Consider the following 22,812-nt stretch of genomic DNA (forward strand, 5'->3'; position numbering starts at 1 on the left):
TCTAGTCAAAGCAACTCACAGCATCCCTGAGTGAAAAGTCTCAAAAGAGAGAGTGAGAGAACAGGACTGCAGCCAGGAACTGGGCTGCAGAACAAGCCTGAACAAGCCTGGTGAGTGACTGTGTTGGGGAGCCAAGGCCCCAAATAGGACAAAGAACTGGAATATTGGCAGCGAATATTCTCTGTAAATAGTTTGTTTCTTGGAGTCACGCTTTCTCTTGTGTGTTGATACCGCTTTGATGCCAGTGGAATAAACGAACCTTGTTTTATAACCTCTATTCTGTGTGCTTAAATCTCATGTTACATTAACATATGACTGGATCTAATCTGATCTGATCTGATTATGAGGACAAGGGGAGTGGGGGCAGGGTGTGGGGGAGAGAAGGAAATTTCAAAAACAACCTGTGGAATTTCTCTCACCAAATAACTAAATATAAGTAACACATTTTCTTTTTTCAGTCCTGAAATTCATCTCAAACGTGATGGGGCAGAACTTCATATAAACATGACGACTAAATTCATTACATTTGATGCAGGGGGGTGTGCCAATGATGGGTGGGGAGGGTGAGGGCAGCATTGGTGGACAAGTGTCAGTGCTAATTTTAATCTTTAGCCACAATGGGGCCTGTATTTAGTCTGATTTGGAAGGTGCTGAAATTTGGACATTTCCCAATATCCTCCATTGGGGAAAAGATGCTTTTAAAAACTTTTCTGCAGAAATATACACGGAGTGGTAAGGTTGGCACAGTTCTGTCGATGGTGGACTACACTGGGTGCTTCCACTGCAGGAAGAAGAAGGAAGGGCTCAATATCACTACTGGGGTTATTAAAGTCTCCTGGATATCAGTTACAGTTTAATGTAGGATGCTGAGGTGAGAATGTTTCAACATAGTGGCTCAGGAGGACAGGTCAAGTGCTTCAGTTTTATTTCAGTTTCAGACAGACAGGAGCCTGTTCCACCATTTAACTTGATCATACACGGCTGATCTTCCATCTCAATGTCATCTTCCTGCACCATCCCCATATCCCTTCATGCCTTTGGTATTTAGAAATCTATCGACATCTGCTTTGAACCTACTCAATGACTGAACCTCCAACGCCCTCTGGAGTAGAGAATTCCAAAGATTTACCATCCTCTGACTGAAGAAATTCCTCTTGATCTCAGTCCTAACGTGCTTCCCACTTATTCTAGGACTGTGTCACCTGGTTCTGGACCCCTCCACCATCCCCCATCCCCAACCAGGGCAAACCAGCTCAGGAAGCCATGACCTCATTTTATGGTGTCAGTGATCAGGAGGTGAGTTGGGAAGTTCAAGAGTGGAAGGTCCTTGCTGTTGGGGAGCGGTACATCCATTAGGTATAGGGTGCCTGAATAGGAGGGTCCCCCTGAGCCTACCACCAGGCTGCCAGGCTGATAAACTTGATTTGGAATGTTTATTCTGTGGTGGCTTTTACTTTTAAATTGAAAGTTATAGTGATCAGTATCAGAGGGAGGGTAGTATTTGGGACTGTTGGCGAAAGAAGAATTGGCATTGCAGTTAGGGTATCTCACTCAATGATGAGCACTTTGTGGATACCAGGTCAGAATCTGACAGTCTTAGTTGCCTTCTCTCTTCTTCCATTCCTTTCCTTCCGCATACTCCTGTTCCTCAGCCTCTCACAGTAGAGCTGGTTCTAAAGGCGGACTTCTCATGAAGGCACGGTTGTGAAGCAATCATCTGACCACCATGAGTCTTGATGCCTGCTCTTATCAGTACTACATGGCTCCTACTGAGCAGTCAAGAAAGATGCCTGGATGGACCCGCACATACAAATGTATGAATTAGGAACACGAGTAGGCCACTTGAGCCTATTCCACCATTCAATACGATCATAGATGATCTGATTTCCAAATCTCCACAATCCACCTTCCCCCAGTAACCTTTGACTCCTTTGTTAGTCAAAAATCCACTTACCTCTGCCTTAAAAAATATTCCCTGCTACTACCACTCTCTGGAGCAGAATTCCAAAGACTCATGGCTCTCTGAGAGAAAAAAAATCTTTTCATCTCTTATCCTAAATGGGAGATTGTGCATCATGTCATAAGAACATAAGAACTAGGAGCAGGAATAGGCCATCTGGTCCCTTGAGCCTGCTCTGCCATTCAATAAGATGATGGCTGATCTTTTTGTGGACTCAGCTCCACTTACCCGCCCGCTCACCATAACCCTTAATTCCTTTACTGTTCAAAAATTTATCTATCCTTGCCTTAAAAACATTCAATGAGGTAGCCTCAACTGCTTCACTGGGAAGGGAATTCCACAGATTCACAACCCTTTGTGTGAAGAAGTTCCTCCTCAATTCAGTCCTAAATCTGCTCCCCCTTATTTTGAGGCCATGCCCCCTAGTTCTAGTTTCACCCGCCAGTGAAAACAACTTCCCTGCTTCCCTTCATAATATATGTTTCTACAAGATCTCCCCTCATTCTTCTCAATTCCAATGAGTATAGCCCTAGCCTACTCAGTCTGTCCTCATAAGCCAACTCTCTCAACTCCAGAATTAACCTAATGAATCTCCTCTGTACCCCCTCCAGTGCCAGTATATCCTTTCTCAAGTCAGGAGACTGAAACTGTACACAGTACTCCAGGTGTGGCCTCACCAGCACCTTATACAGCTGCAACATAACCTCGCTGTTTTTAAACTCCATCCCTCTAGCAATGAAGGACAAAATTCCATTTGCCTTCTTAATTACCTGCTGCACCTGCAAACCAACTCCTTGTGATTCTTGCAGGTCCCTCTGCATAGCAGCATGCTGCAATTTTTTACCATTTAAATAATAGTCCATTTTGCTGTTATTCCTACCAAAATGGATGACCTCACATTTACCAACATTGTACTCCATCTGCCAGACCCTCGCCCACTCACTTAGACTATCTACATCTCTTTGCAGACTTTCAGCGTCCTCTGCACACTTTGCTCTGCCACTCATCTTAGTAATATCTGCGAATTTTGACACACTACACTTGATCCCCAACTCCAAATCATCTATGTAAATCGTAAACAATTGCAGTCCCAACACTGATCCCTGAGGCACACCACTAGCCACTGATTGCCAACCTGGAAAACACCCATTTACCCCCACTCTTTGCTTTCTGTTAGTTAACCAATCCTCAATCCATGCTAATACATTACCCGTAACACTGTGCACCTTTATCTTATGCAGCAGCCTTTGGTGCGGCACCTTGTCAAATGCTTTCTGGAAATCCAGGTACACCACATCCACAGGTTCCCCATTGTCCACTGTGCATGTAATGTTCTCAAAGAATTCCACCAAATTAGTCAAACATAACCTGCCCTTCATGAACCCATTCTGCATCTTACCAATGGGACAATTTATATCTAGATGTCTCGCTATTTCTTCCTTGATAGATTCAAGCATTCTCCCTACTACAGAAGTTAAGCTAACCAGCCTATAGTTACCCGCTTTTGTCTACCTCCTTTTTTAAACAGTGGCGTCACATTTGTTGTTTTCCAATCTGCGAGAACCACCCAGGAGTCCAGCGACTTTTGGTAAATTACCACTAGTGCATTTGTTATTTCCCCACCATCTCTTTTAGTACCCTGGGATGCATTCCATCAAGGCCAGGAGACTTGTTTATCTTTAGCCCCATTCGCTTGCCCAATACTACCTCTTTCACCTCACCTGCCATAGCCTTCCTGTCATCAATTTTTGGCATGTTATTTGTGTCTTCCACTGTGAAGACCGACACAAAATACCTGATGAATGCCTCAGCCATTTTCTCATTTCCAGTTATTACATCACCCTTCTCATCCTCTAAAGGACCAATGTTTACTTTAGCCACTCTATTTCGTTTTATATATTTGTAGAAACATTTGCTATCTGTTTTTATATTCTGAGCCAGTTTCCTCTCATAATCCATCTTACTTTTCTTTATAGCTTTTTCCGTGGCTTTCTGCTGACCTTTAAAGATTTCCCAATCCTCTAGGTTCCCACTAATCTTCACCACTTTGTATGCATTTTCTTTCAATTTGATACCCTTCTTTATTTCCTTAGATATCCATGGCTGATTATCTCTTTTTCTACAGTCCTTCCTTATCACTGGTATATACTTTTGCTGAGAACTGTGAAAAATTGCTTTGAAAGTCCTCCACTGTTCCTCAATTGTCCCATCATAAAGCTTTTGCTCCCAGTCTATCTTAGCCAATGCCTCCCTCATCCCTTTGTAGTCTCCTTTGTTTAAGCACAGGACACTGGTATTGGATTTTACTTTCTCACGCTCCATCTGTATTTTAAAGTCAACCATACTGTGATCGCTTCTTCTGAGAGGATCCCTAACTGTAAGATCATTAATTATTCCTGTCTCATTACACAGGTGTGGAGATGCCAGCGTTGGACCGGGGTAAACACAGTAAGAAGTCTAACAACACCAGGTTAAAGTTCAACAGGTTTATTTGGTAGCAAAAGCCACTAGCTTTCAGAACAGGCTGTTCCTTCGTCAGGTGGGTGGGAGTTCTGATCACAAACAGGGCACAAAGACACAAACTCAATTTGTGGATACATTCTATGAACTCCTCCTCAAAGTTGCCTTGACCGACCTGGTTTGACCAATTGAACTGTAGATTAAAATCCCCCATGATAATTGTTGTACCATTTTTACATGCATCAGTTATTTCTTTGTTTATTTCTCGCCCCACCATGATGTTATTATTTGGTGGCCTATAGACTACGCCTATCAGCGACTTTTTCTCCTTACTATTTCTAATTTCCACCCAAATGGATTCAACCTTTTTTTCCATAGAACCTATATCATCTCTCACTACCACCCTGATGTCATCCTTAAATATCAGAACTACACCACCTCCCTTACCATGTCATGAGGCCTCCAAGTGCTGGGTTCTCCCTGGGTGCGGCCTCTCCTTGCTGTTGGAGTCTGTGCTTCTCCGGTGCAGTTATTAGTAGAATTGTGAGCTCCACTGGCTCCATCCCGAGATCTCTCAGGACTCTGCAAGTGATGAGGCAGAGAGAGAGAGAAAGAGAGAGAGAGAGAGAGACACACAGGCAGGTTGGTGTCCCAGCGAGTTACTTTCAGGCCTTCTTAAGAGCCCTTGCCCTTCCAGTCCTGGAAGCTGTCAGACCCACATCTTATCCAGCAGCCAGAGCTGACTCACATGCCTGTTGCCCTTTCAACTTCATCTGCCGTGGTCAATGCCCTTCATAGTTCCTTGTATGGTCCTATCTGATTCATCCCTCTCTTAATATCAACATCACAGGGGATTCTGACAGACTGTTTCAATGGTTCCCCCATCCCTCATATGCAGGGTCAACTGGATGTCTATGTATACATTGAGGTCTATTGGATTCTCTATGGCAGGCGCTGTGGGCAGCTGACATTGTTCAGGCTTAGCTTATGATGGCCAATTAGTTTGATGAGCATGACACTCAGGGATGTTAGAGGGCATGATTACTCTGAGGCAGAGATGGGAGTACTAATAGGGACTGTTCATCCTGGGATCTCATTGCTGTCAGGTAGTGGCATTTAAGACCCCTGAGCAGCCATTGCATAATCTCTAAATGCTTCCACACCTTCCACCCCCCGCCACCACCCCCCCTCCCCCCACCCCCCAAACTCGTTACAATCCTGCCTTCCCTTTTGGGGTCCCATCCAACCAGCCCCTTAGGATGGCCACCTTCCATCTCATCACACCCTTCCCCCCATCTCATGACCCTGCACCCAAAGATGCCACTTACTCTGATGCCACTAACGGATGATTAACTCAATGCTCATTTAACTTTACGAACAACACAGGCAGCAGACTGACACAGTGACACCCCCCCTACCCACCCCCCCCACCACCCCCCCCCCACTCTGTCACTGGCACTGTCCACAGCCCCCCTCACAGTCTCTGCACTCCCCTACTTGTCAACCTTCACTGACCCTTCCTCACACATAAGGGGAACCTCCCCCCTCCATGACATGCAAGTTCACCCGCACTGAATGGGGAAGAAATCTAGCGTAAATCCTATTATGACCCTCTCGCGAGATTTAGCAGCCTTGACAGGATTTGCATCCGTGGCTAATGGGCCCACTAAATTTCAACCATTCTGTCAAGCTTTTTGTCTTGCACTCATCAGGACAAGTATACCAATATCAGGGAAAATAAGGCAGTTGTTTCCCCCACATCGATATACCTTAGAGCCGAATTGCCTCCTCCTGCTCCTATTTTCTGTACATTAGATTTTATGCAAATACAATAAAAGCAATAATTTATCTGTGGCTAACAGTACAAAATTTATTGGCTATGATCAGGGTTTTTCATGGAGTCAGGAGATGTGAACATATCTCGCAAAGGATCAAGGTACTTTCCAAATCAACAGCTTTATACTGATTAAGGAAGACATCTGGAATATTCATACCTGTTTCCAACATAGTTCCTCACATCCTGGTTTGAGTTCATAGGAAAGAGTTTGGATGTGGCAGGTGCTGAGTTCTGAAAGACTTCCAAAGCCTGGGAGGGGTGGGGGGGGGGGGGGGGGGGGGGGGGGTGGGGGGGGGGGGGGTGGTAGTGTGCGGTGGAAGGTGGCAATCTTACTGGCGACCAACGTAACGAGCCGGTAAGATCGGGCGAGAGGCGAAAACCTGGCTTTGTGCCTGGTTTCTCACCTCTCATGATGATAACATCCGCATGGTGCCGACGTAATCAGCCTTGCGCCCGGGAAGGGGATGAGGCTGGTTTAATTATTTATCACCTCATTTCAATAATATTACTTGCCTTCATGACTTTGCCGGTGGAGGTCCTCATTGGCAAAGACCATGCATGGTCCCCAGCAATGGCCAGACATGATGGCCTTGTCAGTGGGACTTGAAGCTATCTAAGCCCCCCCGGGTGGCTGGGGGCAGGGGCGGGCCCAAAAAATGGGCGCGATTCTCTCCCGCTTTCACGCTCTTTTGGCACTTGGAATTTTTTTGGTAAGATCACCTCCCGGAAATTAAACCAATCTCTTCCTCCAATGTCCTTCCTCAAATATAGGCTCCTCAGTACACACGACTGCAAGGTCTCCAGGACCATTGTTCTTTTTCGGTCTATGTTGCAGCAAAATAAAGAATGGCTTCAATGCAGCAAGGTTGTAAATGCCACAGAGTTTATTGGGGCACAACTCCAAGAATTATCTTCTCGCTTTTTCCTGTCAAAAAGCCTCACGGAATTATGGAATGGTATCAGGATATAAGTTAACCATTATTTTCGGAAACTTGTGCACTTCATAATGGCGCATGGTGTTCTCAACAAGATTGAATAAAAATCATGTTTGTGTTCTGAGATGCATAAATATAAGTTTGCTACTCAAAACAAATCTCCCAATTAAACACAGCATTTTAAGAACTCAAGATAGAAAATGCCGGATAATCTCAATCGGTCTGGCAGCATCTGTAAGGAGAGAAAAGAGCTGACGTTTCGAGTCCAGATGACCCTTTGTCAAAGCTCACCTGGACTTGAAACGTCAGCTCTTTTTGCTCCTTACAGATGCTGCCAGACCTGCTGAGATTTTCCAGCATTTCCTGTTTTAGTTTCAGATTCCAGCATCCGCAGTAATTTGCTTTTATACTGCATTTAAAGAAGTGGATTAAAATAATTGTGATAAAGGAAACAATGGCAGACTGTTTGTATGCTTATCATTTGTTTACAACCCAATTGTGGAAAGTTTTCTTGTGTCATTGTTTTTCAATATTTGACTGCGACTATCAAAAGAAGAATTGAAACCAAATCCCAAATTTCATTACGCAAAGAGAGCACAAGTGATATGCTGTGGCATGACAAATATTAGGAATGTCAACACTTTCTGCAAGTAGACCAATTTGCTTTTGGTGTTCTGCAGTTATGCGTACAAAACATTTCAGAGATGGTGTTGGCTTTTGGGTGGATCTAACATCACTCAGCACACAAATCATCCAGATAACACATGATTGAAAATATTTATTATCAATCCAAATTATGGCTCTTCTACATTTTCACTACCAGGAAGTAACATAATCAGAGCTTAAAGTACATCTTGAAATGGTGCCATAGACATAAATCTTCATGGATGAGGACAAAAGCACTTGGCAGTAAAGTAATAAACTTTTCTTTGGTATCGAGTATGAACCATTGCCACTGCTGGTGAAGTTCACTCAGTGATGCTTTTTCACATGTTTAGTGCACTAAATTCCATTAATTTTCAAGTTTTACCCATTTTGATGTCCAACTGTGCACTTGGGGAATTGATAATATCGTAATTAGATACTCTTGTTGCCTCCTGAAGTCTGCATCCAACTATAGCCCAGGCTGATAGGATGAATGAGCAAGCGTGAGAATACTGTATGAAATTATTTTGGGTAGTTTCAGTGCGCATTAGCCAGAGCGTAAATGTACCCAGTGTAACACATAATGACAGTTCCATGTGGAAATGAAAGAGGGACGGTTAGCATGGCAAATGAAAACATTGACCCATGCTAGTTCTTTTGTATAGGATCCATGGAATATTTCACCCTGGCAACTCACCTCTCTGTGTACACATATTGTCAATATTTGCCATATAATGTAAACTGCCTGTGTAAACTTGTCATACCCTAATTGCATATTTCCACCAGTGGAGCTGCTGCAGTAATAATGCTGGCAGGAGGATGTAATTACTATGTGATAAGTTTGCATCAGTCATATCCATTATAAATGTGGGGTGAGATTCTCCGGCCTCCCAGCCGCGTGTTTCCCGCTGGCGGGAGGTGCTGCATTGTTTGCTAGCAGTGGGATTCTCTGGTCCCACTGCTGTCAATGGGAAATCCCGCAGGTGGGGGTGCAGCTCAAGCACAGGATATAGGAGATGGAAATGGAAATGGAATGCTGTACCAATTATTGCCCACCCTCCAATCCTGTTTCACCTTGGCCTAGACCTCCTGGATCATATCTTAGGTCCTTTGAAAATGATCCAGGTGTCTGGACCATTTTCGGGTGCTGACCTTGCTGGTGGGATGGTTGCACGGCATCACAATCCAACGGGAGTTGGCTAACTAAGAGGTTGTCTCCATGTTCACCATCCAGTTAAGTATGGCAGGGGGATTCACAAGGCCCATTCAGAGGACCCGCAGCACCGGGCAGCTAGCAGCCCCACCGAGAGAGGTAGGCGCTGTTGAGGTGGTTGGGGAACATGGGAATCAAGAGGGAAAATTGAAGCCAGCAAATGAGAGTAATTAGAGGAAACTAGCATTGGTGATTGATTGGAACTGTGGCTATTTGTGTGGTTGGGGTCAACTCTAATGCATCATCATGGGAGGCACAGCATGGTGGCACAGTGGTTAGCACTGCTACCTCACAGCACCAGGGACCCAGGTTCAATTCTGGCCTTGGGTGACTGTGTGGAGTTTGCACGTTCTCCCCGTGTCTGCGTGGGTTTTCTCCATGTGCTCCCAGTTTCCTCCCACAATCCAAAGATGTGCAGGTTAGACGGAATGGCCATGCTAAATTACAAACATAAAAACAAAGAAACCCTACAGTGCAGAAGGAGGCCATTTGGCCCATTGAGTCTGCACCGACAACAATCCCATCCAGGCCCTATCCCAACCCCACACATTTACCCCACTAATCCCTCTAACCTACACGTCCCGGGACTCTATGGGCAATTTAGCAAGGCCAATCAACCTAACCTACACATCTTTGGAATTGTCCCTTTGTGTCCAAAGGTGTGTAGGTTAGGTGGATCAACCATGGCAAATGCACAGTGTTATGGGGAAAGGCGGGAGAATGCTCTTTCGGATAGTCGGTTCAGACTCGCTGGGTTGAATGGCCTCCTTCTGCATTTAGGGGTTCTATGGTTCTATTTTTTAAACTAGTGCACAAGACCATGGAAGCTTCAACAGTGCTGAATGTAAATTGCACATAAATTTCTGGAATCTTTTGCATGAATTACACTGACTTGAAGTTAACTGCTTTCAAAAATCCAGTCCAACTGAGGGGAAGCTCTACTGTAATACATTTGAGAAAATATATTCAAACATTCAACATCTGAACTAAATTTTAAGCATATAATGAAAATTAACGTTTAGTATTTTCTTCGTAATACTTTCCCCAATGGCGCATTTCTCATCTTTTAAAAGTAACTCCATTATTTTAATTTTCCTATTATGCTGTTTTGAACAGTTTCTTAATTAACCCTAAATAACCTTTTTCCTAAAGCTATAATGGCTCTTGAAATGAATAACAAAGACATTGAATTTTTCAAAATGCCAAAAGCTTGGTTCCTCTGTTGATTTACCAAATTACCTTAGATTTCCCTTTCCTTTTGATTTCAAAAAGAGAAAAAAAGAGTAAGACTCTCATAATATTACATTCTTAGACACTGTCATTACCATCAGAGAAGCTGATGAAAAATACAATCCAAAGAAAACAGGAATTGGATAAACTCTGCAAGGGTTTGGTGTAATGGGCGGCATGGTGGTACAGTGGTTAGCACTGCTGCTTCACAGTACCAGGGACCTGGGTTCGAGTCCCGGCTTGGGTCACTGTCTGTGTGGAGTTTGCACGTTCTCCCCGTGTCTGCGTGGGTTTTATCCGGGTGCTCTGGTTTCCTCCCACATTCTGAAAGACATATTGGTTAGGTGCATTGACCCGAACAAGCGCTGGAGTGTGGCGACTAGGGTATTTTCACAGTAACTTTATTAAAGGCGGCATGGTAGCACAGTGGTTAGCACTGCTGCTTCACAGCTCCAGGGTCCCGGGTTCGATTCCCGGCTCGGGTCACTGTCTGTGTGGAGTTTGCACATTCTCCTCGTGTCTGCGTGGGTTTCCTCCGGGTGCTCCGGTTTCCTCCCACAGTCCAAAGATGTGTGGGTTAGGTTGATTGGCCAGGTTAAAAAAAATTGCCCCTTAGAGTCCTGGGATGCGTAGGTTCGAGGGATTAGTGGGTAAAATATGTGGGGTAGGGCCTGCGTGGGATTGTGGTCGGTGCAGACTCGATGGGCCGAATGGCCTCCTTCTGCACTGTAGGGTTTCTATTCTATTCTATCTTATTACTTGATGTGGAGATGCCGGCGTTGGACTGGGGCAAGCACAGTAAGAAGTCTCACAACACCAGGTTAAAGTCCAACAGGTGTATTTGGTATCACGTGCTGCTCCAACAGGTGAGTGGAGAGTTGGGTTCACAAACAGGACATATATAGACACAGGCTCAATTGCAAGATAATGGTTATACTTAATCAAGTCTTTACAGTTACAGACAATGCGAGCGGAGGGAAGGTTAATCACAGGTGACAGAGGTGTGAATTGTCTCAAGCCAGGACAGTTAGTAGGATTTTGCAAGCCCAGGCCAAATGGTGAGGGTTACACGTAGTGTGACATGAACCCAAGCTCCCGGTTGAGGCTGTCTTCATGTGCGTGGAACTTGGCTATCAGTTTCTGCTCGGTGATTCTGCGTTGTCGTGTGTCGTGAAGGCCGCCTTGGAGAACGCTTGCCCGAAGATCGTAGGTTGAATGCCCGTGACTGCTGAAGTGTTCACACTACATGTAAACTCCACTATTTGGCCTGGGCTTGCAAAATCTTACTAACTGTCCTGGCTTGAGACAATTCACACCTCTCTAACCTACGCTTATCCCTCTCTCCACTCGCATTGTCTGCATCTGTAAAGTCTTGATTACCTATAAAGACTCACATTCCAACCATTAACTTGCAATTGTGTCTATATATGCCCTGTTTGTGAACCCAACACTCCATTCATCTGACGAAGGGGCAGTGCTCCAAAAGCTCGTGATACCAAATAAACCTGTTGGACTTTAACCTGGTGTTGTGAGAGTTCTTACTGTGCCCACCCCAAATCAACGCCGGCATCTCCACATCATGGCTACCACTGACACCTCAAACTGCCGGCTCAAAGTGGAGAGGATCTCCAAGACAATCACACATATGGATACAGACATCAAGGGCCTGATTCACCCATCATGACCCGCACCTTTTCTGGCAGGTCCAGTCAGGCGAAATGCGTCGTTGGCCTTTTTCTGGGATTTGTGCATGTGCCGGGAATGCACGCGCATCTCCCAGAGCCGGAAAACAGTCGCAGTCCAGACCATGCTGGAAACTGGCAGGAAGACAGGTAGGTTTTTAAAATCTTTTTTTAAATGTAGTTTAAATATGTTTTGCCCATCATTATCGGGAACTTGCTGATCCCGATTGAATCTCCCACCCCCGCCAAGAATACTTTACTCGGGGAACAAGCGGGAGACCCCGCCGGAATGAAGGGGGAGCAATTGAGGCTCCCCAGGGGGTCGGGCGGTGGGGGTGGTGGTGCCCCCTGGGCATGGGCACCCTGGCAGTGCCAGCCTATGCCCCCTGGCACTGCCCCAGGGGCAAAGTGCCCATGCCCAAGGGGCATCTTGGCACTGCCCACCGGGCATCAGGCAGTGCCAAGGGAGGGCAGCGCTTGGGCTGGGGGGAGAGCTGGGGGGGTAATGATTTGCCAGGGGGGCCTGTCTCCCGGGGGGGGTGTCTGACTCCGGGGGGAGTCAGCAAGGGGGGGGGGGGGGTTGGGGAGGGCTCTGCCGGGGTGAGGGGAGTGGGAGGATCTCCTCTGCCGGGGGGGTGGGCTGGATATCGGGGTGCTCCGGGACGGGACGGGGGTCGGGTCTGGCCTGGGAATTGTCATGGGGGCTGCGATCGGGCCGTGGGGGGGCTGGAGGGGCAGCACTGTGGGGGTCCCAGGCTGGTCAGCGATTGAGCTGGCCAGCAAATGGGGAGACTGACAGCTTGGGGCCACTGCGCATGCGCAGCCTTCAGGAGAACAGCGACCACGACACCACACAACCCTGCCATGGCAACCTCTACAAGACGTGCCGGATCATCGACACGGATGCCAACATCTCACATGAGAACACCATCCACCTGGTACACAGTACAGACTCATGCAACTCGGCCAACATTGTCTACCTGATACGCTACGGGAAAGGATGTCCCGAGGCATGGTACATCGGCGAGACAATGCAGATGCTGTGACAATGGATGAATGGACACCGCTTGACAATCACCAGGCAAGAGTGTTCCCTTCCTATTGGGGAACACTTCAGCAGTCCAGGGCATTCAGCCTCCGATCTTCAGGTAAGAGTTCTCCAAGGCAGCCTTCAAGACACATGACAACACAGAATTGCCGAGCAGAAACTGATAACCAAGTTTCGCACACATGAGGATGGCCTCAACCGGGACCTTGAAGGCCGCCTTGGAGAACTCTTACCTGAAGATCGGAGGCTGAATGCCCTGGACTGCTGAAGTGTTCCCCAATAGGAAGGGAACACTCTTGCCTGGTGATTGTCAAGCGGTGTCCATTCTCACATTCCGTGTAACACCGCCCCCCCCCCCATTTGGCCTGGGCTTGCAAAATCTTACTAACTGTTCTGGCTTGAGACAATTCACACCTCTTTTACCTGTGATTAACCCTCTCTCCACTCGCATTGTCTGTACCTGTAAAGACTTGATTACCTGTAAAGACTCACATTCCAACCATTATCTTGCAATTGAGTCTGTGTCTATATATGCTCTGTTTGTGAACCCAACTCTCCACTAACCTGATGAAGGAGCAGCGCTCTGAAAGCTCGTGATACAAATTAACCTGTTGGACTTTAACCTGGTGTTGTGAGACTTCTTACTGGTCCTATTACTTGCCATTGGTAATAGTAGGAGGGTACAAAGACCCGGATTCTCCCACCTCATCCGCGGCTGGTATTCTCCAGTCCCATTGCTGTGAATGGAGATTTGGCTAAGTATCAAATTCTCCATTCTCGCTGGCATTGGAGGCGGGGCACCCGACATCGGAGCATTCCGGCCAAAGTCTCCCTGATGAGAATGAATTATCTTAAGAAAATATGATTAAACTGGTTTGAGTTATTTACAGTAAGGATCAGTAAGAGCATATCTAACGTTGAGGAACCGCTAAGAGAACACAAAGTGGTCTTTGAGCAAGGAGGACCATATGATAAAATTAGTCATCAGTACAAAATTACCATAGAATCCCTACTGTGGTGGAAGGAGGCCATTCAGCCCATCGAACATGCACCGACTCTCCAAAAGATCATCTTACCCACGCCCCTTCCCACCCCGCCCTATCTCCATAACCCCACATATCTACCATGGCTAATCCACCTAAACTACACAGTTTTGGACACTAAATATCATAAGACAGCTGATCATGCAAATGCAGATGTACTTTTGAGATTTCCCATGATGGCTGATACACAAGTGACACGCCAGCCCAGCCAGTGTGTGCCAGAGAAATTAGTGAAGAGGTGGAGGATGTGCTGCTCAGTAAAGTGCTAATCTGACTCATGCTGATTATGTTGGGGTGCGGGGGTGGGGAGAATTGCAAATGGGGTTTTCCCCAGCACAAATCACGTTTGGCCCCCTCATGATATTCGCCAGACATAATGCGATTTGCGCGGGGTGCGTGGGGCTGGAGAATTGCCCCCATGTTCATCATTAGACTTAATTTGAGTTTGTTATTGAATTCAAATTTCACATCTGCCACGGTGGGATTTGAACCTAGGTCACCAGAGCATCATCCTTTGTCTCTGGATTACTAGCCCAGTGACAATATCACTACACCACTGACTCCCCTATGCTGCCGAATGTTCACTGCCCATAACCTGGCAGAAGTCAACGCCTTCAGGAGGAATCTGGGGAAAAATGATGGGGCTAAAAAGGCAATGCCTAGAAAGTAATTTCTTCATCCAGACTTAAAAACAACAAAATTCACCTGCAATCGCAATTTTCGCACAGACCTTGCATGTAAATATAATTATATATTTATTTACTTATAAAAGAAGTGCTTTGGATATTTTGGTGTTAAAGGGGTTATAAGGTGGAACTGTTGTAATCATCTTGGAAAAGGGTGACTGGCGCTTATATTTTAACTGCTTTTCAGATCCACGTGGAATTCTGGAAGAAAAAAAATGTCACGTTATAATTATGATGAAACTTTATACAACATTTTAGCTCTTCCCCCTGCACTTTCACTAGTATTTATTAGTACTTGCTCTGTAAGCCAGGAACCTGGGCAGGCCAAATATAAACAGAACAAAAATAAATGCACATTTCCATGAAGATACTCTGACTAATTCTGTTTGACAGTGTGCACTTTGGTCATTTGGGCTGGCGGTAAGACCTAACCATGGAAAAAAGGCAAAAACTGACTTGTCTCAAAATAACATTTAGGTAGGATTGTTTCAGAAGTTTTAAAAAATTAGTATTTTAAATAAGACTGGATTCTTAGGATGGGTCTGATTTAAATTAATTCAAGTTAAATCAACCATTCATGGTTGATCAATGGGTCCATTGCCTTTGATATTTATGATGTGGAGATGCTGGCGTTGGAGTGAAGTAAACACAGTAAGAAGTCTCACAACACCAGGTTAAAGTCCAACAGGTTTATTTGGTAGCACAAGCCACAAGCATTCAGAGCACTGTCCCTTCGTCAGGTAAGTGGGAGCTCTGTTCACAAACAGGGCATATATAGACACAAACTCAATTTACAAAATAATGGTTGAAATGTGAGTCTTTACAGGTAATCAAGTCTTAAAGGTACAGACAATGTGAGTGGAGAGAGGGTTAAGCACAGGTTAGAGAGATGTGTATTGTCTCCAGCCAGGACAGTTAGTGAGATTTTGCAAGCTGTGACATGAACCCAAGATCCCGGTTGACGCCGTCCTCATGTGTGCAGAACTTGGCTATCAGTTTCTGCTCAGCGATTCTGCGTTGTCGTGTGTCGTGAAGGCCGCCTTGGAGGATGCTTACCTGAAGATCAGAGGCTGTACCAAGATGTGCCGGATTGCTTGAGAATACCATCTACCAGGTACACGGTATATACTCTTGCAACTCAGCCAATGTTGCCTACCTGATACGCTGCAGGAAAGGATGTCCCGAGGCATGGTACATTGGGGAGACCATGCAGACGCTACGACAATGGATGAATGAACATCGCTTGACAATCCCCAGGCAAGAGTGTTCTCTTCCTGTTGGGGAACACTTCAGTAGTCATTCAGCCTCAACAGGGATCTTGGGTTCATGTCACACTATCTGTAACCCCCACGACTTGCCTGGGCTTGCAAAATCTCACTAACGGTCCTGGCTGGAGACAATACACATCTCTTTAACCTGTGCTTAACGCTCTCTCCACTGATGTTGCCTGTATCTTTAAGACTTGATTACCTGTAAAGACTCGCATTTCAACCATTATCTTGTAAATTGAGTTTGTGTCTATGTATGCCCTGTTTGTGAACACAACTCCCACTCACCTGATGAAGGGGCAGTGCTCCGAAAGCTTGTGGCTTGTGCTACCAAATAAACCTGTTGGACTTTAACCTGGTGTTGTGAGACTTCTTACTTTGATATATAGGCAGCCCTGTATAAATGATGTTCAGCTTTACCATCAGCAGATGGCGATGTTGGTCTTTGGAAAACGAATGTGTCGGTACACACAGCCCCAGCATACCCACTTCAAGGCAATGGCCATGTGGATTTAAAGTTAGCTTTAGTTATGGTGCGTGTACCATACTTAGCATTGACAAGGGGGTGGGACATGTTGCTATTTGAAAAGTGATGGTACTTTTCAAGGCAGTGAGAAGCCCTTCAACAGCAGCTGGCTCCAGAATCCTGGCCTCTCAGCACTCTGGTGTTTCCAATGCTTATGGAGCTCCGCAAAAACCTTTAAATTAGTCGATCAGCAAGTTCAGCCTAGAGTGCCACGTCCCATTGCAAAACCAGCTCCTTTCATTATTTTTGTTGCACTCCTGGCACTGTATCGTTTGCCCCTACGCGAATGACGAACAGCATAAATGAAGTTTTAACTACTTACCCACACACTCGTTCTGGAGGTGGGTGGAAGAGTCTTGTAAAATTGGATTTATTACTTTCTGTGCCAGTCCACTGTGTTTTACCCGTGTAACCTGGTATATTTGGGCAACTGAAGAAAGGGAAGTAAAATGGACAATAAACTGCATTTCTGCTAGAAGAGTAAACTGAAACAAAATCATAGAATCATAGAATAGAATCCCTACAGTGCAGAAGGAGGCCATTCGGCCCATCGAGTCTGCACCGAATGAAATCAAATGAAACTGATGGAAATACACTGCAACCTCTCCAGTCTGGAATTCTATTGTTCGGAAACACCAGTTGTCCAGAAATGTTTTGAGCACAGCCAAGCATTCCCTGAATGTCACAGCATAATTTCTATTCTATGCTCTTTATTAATTTTAGTTCTGTACTATGGGAGGAGAATCATGGAAGATACAGTATTTGAATAAGAAAGCTAATTTTTATGTTGCCTTTATAGCGTTTTAGCACTGTCTTTTGTTTCAGGTAAATATCGATCTCTATGGGGGTGTTTTCTGGTTCTTACACATGTGGTTAGGCCTCTTAAAGTCATTCCATAATCCAGAAAACTCCAAAATCCAGACAAGACTTGGTCCCAAGCACTGCAGACTAGAGAATTTGCTGTGCAGTTCTTTAAATTAAAAAAAAGCAGATTTGTAAGAATTTTAAGCATGATGCTATTAAAAGCACATCCTTCAACAAATATGAAGGAAACAATGGCGATAAATACTAGAATTCCATTCATAATTTAAAGTTATAATTTCTACTGTTTTACTTTTAAAAGTTTTCTAATTTTTTTATGAAATGCTTCAATCCCTTAAACTGAACTGTGTCCTGACAAATGGAACTATCACTTAAACAAATGCTGCATATACCTTTGCAATTATTAAGTTTGTTTTTAGTGCCTAAAGGATTTAACAGTAAATTGGCACAGCGCAATAAAAACAGCCTTTCCATTGCTTAAACAGGACATTTTTTGCATACATACTGAGTTGTGTCTGTGTGCCGTGGCTTTTCAGTTCGGGGTACATTGTAGGGGGTAAATTCAGTGCAGGGGTTATCTATATCCTCTAGATTATTGCCACCAGTAGAACCACTGTCAGAGATAAAGTGAAAGAGATGTTACTTTCAGCACACCATCCTGAAAATAACCTGCAATCATTGTGCAACTAGGTGCCTCACCTGTACAGTGGAATTTGATGAATTCTGGGAAAAAGACTTGTGCTGTAAAAGATTGCACCATGGTTATTTCTGCAGAATTACATAAATATCAGACTCTCCATTTATCTATATCTACACATCTAACCACAGGGGATTTTCACAGTAACTTCACTGCAGTGTTAATGTAATAACAGTAAGAAGTTTAACAACACCAGGTTAAAGTCCAACAGGTTTATTTGGTAGCAAAAGCCACACAAGCTTTCGAGGCTCTGAGCCCCTTCTTCAGGTGAGTGGGAATTCTGTTCACAAACAGAACTTATAAGACACAGACTCAATTTACATGAATAATGGTTGGAATGCGAATACTTACAACTAATCCAGTCTTTAAGAAACAAAACAATGGGAGTGGAGAGAGCATCAAGACAGGCTAAAAAGATGTGTATTGTCTCCAGACAAGACAGCCAGTGAAACTCTGCAGGTCCACGCAACTGTGGGAGTTACAAATAGTGTGACATAAATTCTGATTCTAGGATCGCATGATAAAGACTCAGGAGGAAAAAAGCAGAAATATTTATGTGAAATAGTGTGACATAAACCCAATATCCCGGTTGAGGCCGTCCTTGTGTGTGCGGAACCTGGCTATCAGTTTCTGCTCCGCGACTCTGCGCTGTCGTGTGTCGCGAAGGCCGCCTTGGAGAACGCTTACCCGAATATCAGAGGCCGAATGCCCGTGACCGCTGAAGTGCTCCCCAACAGGAAGAGAACAGTCTTGCCTGGTGATTGTCGAGCGGTGTTCATTCATCCGTTGTCGCAGCGTCTGCATAGTTTCCCCAATGTACCATGCCTCGGGACATCCTTTCTTGCAGCGTATCAGGTAGACAACGTTGGCCGAGTTGCAAGAGTATGTACCGTGTACCTGGTGGATGGTGTTCTCACGTGAGATGATGGCATCTGTGTCGATGATCCGGCACGTCTTGCAGAGGTTGCTGTGGCAGGGTTGTGTGGTGTCTTGGTCACTGTTCTCCTGAAGGCTGGGTAGTTTGCTGCGGACAATGGTCTGTTTGAGGTTGTGCGGTTGTTTGAAGGCAAGAAGTGGGGGTGTGGGGATGGCCTTGGCGAGATGTTCGTCTTCATCAATGACATGTTGAAGGCTCCGGAGGAGATGCCGTAGCTTCTCCGCTCCGGGGAAGTACTGGACAACGAAGGGTACTCTGTCCACTGTGTCCCGTGTTTGTCTTTTGAGGAGGTCGGTGCGGTTTTTCGCTGTGGCGCGTTGGAACTGTTGATCAATGAGTCTAGCGCCATATCCTGTTCTTATGAGGGCATCTTTCAGCGTCTGGAGGTGTCTGTTGCGATCCTCCTCATCGTGGACCTGCAGAGTTTCACTGGCTGTCTTGTCTGGAGACAATACATCTTTCAGCGTCTGGAGGTGTCTGTTGCGATCCTCCTCATCGTGGACCTGCAGAGTTTCACTGGCTGTCTTGTCTGGAGACAATACACATCTTTTTAGCCTGTCTTGATGCTCTCTCCACTCCCATTGTTTTGTTTCTTAAAGACTGGATTAGTTGTAAGTATTCGCATTCCAACCATTATTCATGTAAATTGAGTCTGTGTCTTATAAGTTCTGTTTGTGAACAGAATTCCCACTCACCTGAAGAAGGGGCTCAGAGCCTCGAAAGCTTGTGTGGCTTTTGCTACCAAATAAACCTGTTGGACTTTAACCTGGTGTTGTTAAACTTCTTACTGTGTTTACCCCAGTCCAACGCCGGCATCTCCACATCGTGTTAATGTAAGCCTACTTGTGACAATAATAAATAAGCCTTAAACTTTAAACAGTAGTAAGGTTCCTTTGTTCTGCTCGGTTTAAGTACATACATTCTATTGACACACATAGCATCCTATACAAAAAAGGTAAACATCGTTTTCTTGTAAATACTTGCCAGAATCATGGACAAGAGATTAGTTTGACAATTGAAGTAGAGGGTTTTAATTTAATAGATGCCATTAAGAGAATTACTCACAAGTTGATTGGTTTAGCTGCAGCAGTGAAGGGTCGAGACTGAGTTTTGTCCCAGTGTCCTTGTCCACCCACAGCCTAGGAGAAAATGAAATAATAAATTTCCATGCTCATAGATAACCTTATTAGCAATTTACATCTTACTATAGCAGGGTAATGCACAATGAAGATTCCTCAGCAACAAGCTTAGTCACGCAGATCAGTAGCAAATACTCTGAATTGAGCAGCCCAATTAATTTTGTTAAGTAAAAAACAAAATTGGGTTCAGTTTAATTCTTGTACAGCTAAACAATTCAAAATGTACCAGATCAATACATTGAAAGTTGGCAAACAGGTCTTCAGCTCCTAACTCAATCCAGGCCAGCTCTTGCATGTACTTTTGGAAAAATGGACAATTATCCTGAGGTGGTTTTTCCTCCTCAATCAATAGGCATCCCCCACATAAGGTGGAAACTTGATTATTTAATCAGAAATCACAGGATAAGCTTAAAATCTGCATCATGCCATCAGACAGTGCGGCAATATATTCTTGTATAAAGCTTCAGGACCTTCATTGATTCAAGGTAATTGCTAGCAACTTCTTTCTAAAGTCCCGAACTGAACCGAAACAAGCCGAATATATGTATGCACCTGTGTGTGCATGTGCACGTGTGTGCATGTGTGTGTGCGTGCATGTGTGTGTGCACGCATGTGTGTGTGTGTGCATGCATGTGTGCATATGCATGTAAAGGAGGTGTAAACAATGCCTAAATTAGAAGAAGGCAGGTCAACTATTTACACCACCTTCATTCCAGCATCCCTTACGTGTTGTAGGAACGATACCAGATCAGCAGAAAACTAGCATAAGTGAGGACCCTGACAAGGGCTCTAATCCCTAACTGCTGCAAGTTAAATTAAATAGCAATGTTTGATAAATATACTCAGAGAACTGTACAGCTTTCTTATAGGTACTGTCAAGAGAAGCAAGATGAAGGAATCCACAAACAATTGATGTAAAAACTGAGATAAACGGAACTGAACTCCAGGGATTCTGATCATTCAGATAGTGACACTGAAATACAGACACTTAGCTCGCCTCTCCTGTGCGGCATATACTTATCATCAAAGACAAACAATTGCTACAATTTTGTGAACTCGTGAGTTGAGGGAACAGAAAGTCCTGGCGGACTCTGCTCAGTGATTTCACATGTGTGGTCATGGTCTCATGCTGCTCAATGCACTGCACCCCACCCAGCACTCTCACAGCACTCACCCAGCACTCACTCATCAGTAGTCTATAGTTCAGGGCCCATAGAGCTATCCCACCTCACGCATCTTCCACTATGACAGTCTCACACCTATCTCTCAATGTCTGCATGTAGCTTCAGCTATTTAGCTGTGGCAGGAACATCAACCAAATGCAGTACAACACAATCACTGGCCTTCTTCCCACTCTCGGAAGAAAAGGTTGTCCACAACAGGAAAGGCCAAAGTAGAATTAGTGTAGACAGCCTATCAGAGGAAATGGTGCTACAATTCATAGGTAGTCATGACCACACTTGCATGACCACACTTGCTACCAAATAAACCTGTTGGACTTTAACCTGGTGTTGTGAGACTTCTTACTGTACAATTCATAGGGCCAGCTTCAATAAAGCATAGAACATCTGGAACTGCTGCAAGTCCCAGCATAACTTGCTATGTACTACTGTAATCTTTGTTATGATGTGCTGCTGTTAAGGAATTCCAAACACATTTTAACACAGCAGTATGCCCAAGTCAGGATGGTTTATAACTTGAAGGGAAATGATCAGGAATAGTATTCACATATTGCTGCTGTTTCTGTGCCTCTTGGTAGTTAGGGTCTTGGATTGTTTAAGTAAATCTGGTGAACTGCTGCAGTATATCCTGTAATACTTTCTGAAGCCACTGTGTGCTGTTGTTGATCAGTGGGTAGATCACGATTTCAGTGGTAGATGTGCTATTTAAGCAAAATGTTTTGTCCTTGGCTTCTTAAGTGTTGTCGCTCCGAGGGCGATCTTGAGCCCATGCTCGCTGTCTGCGGGAATGGTGGTGCGGCTCAAGGTTCGGCGAAACCCGAAAGTTGCAAATCTCGTCGGTGAGATCGCGACTTCCGATTTTCACTGCCCCTCGCTGGTGACGTAATGACGTTCACACCCATGGTGCCGGCTCAGATCATGGGGGGTGGTGGAATTGCGGGAGCCCCTGAGATCTCTGTCATGGGCTGGGGGAGAGGCCATTGTTTGTTCTGATCAGGCTCCCCGATCTCAGTGCAGCTGGGCTTTGGCAGTGTGGTGAGGTGTCCCCCCCGTCCCCGTCCCCCCACTTTATGGTGTGAAACACGCCTATCTGTTTTTTTTGGGGGGGGATGTGTGGTAAGATCTGGAGAGAAAACCGGCCTATCTCTCTGGAGAGAAATACGTTTTTTCTCTCGCCGGAACCAACATTCTGCCATTTTCTGGTAAGATTTTCCCCTACTTTTACCCAAGGGAAATTTTTATGCACTTGACATCATGTATTCTCACAATCTGTAAATTTTAGGAACAAATTGGTGATGCCAGAGAAAGGATGAAAATACGAATAGCTAAAATTAAAAGGCAATGAGATGGACACATCAAAGTTACACTTTGAAGAAGTTAATCATATTAACAATTAATCAAACAGAATCACTTCCTCATATTAAATCACATCAAATCTTTTGGGATTGTTAATAAGTATTCAACACACCTATTGTGGTTTTAGGAAGCTGGTCTTTGAAGGAT

At 44.9% G+C, this 22,812-nt stretch overlaps 1 protein-coding gene across 1 annotated transcript in view; it reads right to left on the reverse strand.

The window, feature by feature from the left end:
• Positions 1-14,816: 14,816 nt before the first annotated feature.
• The window catches only part of spmip7 (sperm microtubule inner protein 7), a 44,111-nt gene continuing 36,115 nt past the window's right edge, over positions 14,817-22,812 (reverse strand). The window contains exons 5-9 of the mRNA XM_078227806.1: positions 20,055-20,128; positions 18,055-18,096; positions 17,861-17,968; positions 16,856-16,963; positions 14,817-14,940 (exon numbers count right to left, since the gene is read on the reverse strand). Of these exons, the coding sequence (XP_078083932.1) occupies positions 14,817-14,940; positions 16,856-16,963; positions 17,861-17,968; positions 18,055-18,096; positions 20,055-20,128 (456 nt within the window). The remainder of the gene's footprint in view (positions 14,941-16,855; positions 16,964-17,860; positions 17,969-18,054; positions 18,097-20,054; positions 20,129-22,812) is intronic.

Source organism: Mustelus asterias, chromosome 2, assembly GCF_964213995.1.
Source record: "Mustelus asterias chromosome 2, sMusAst1.hap1.1, whole genome shotgun sequence".
Classification (NCBI taxonomy): Eukaryota; Metazoa; Chordata; class Chondrichthyes; order Carcharhiniformes; family Triakidae; genus Mustelus; species Mustelus asterias.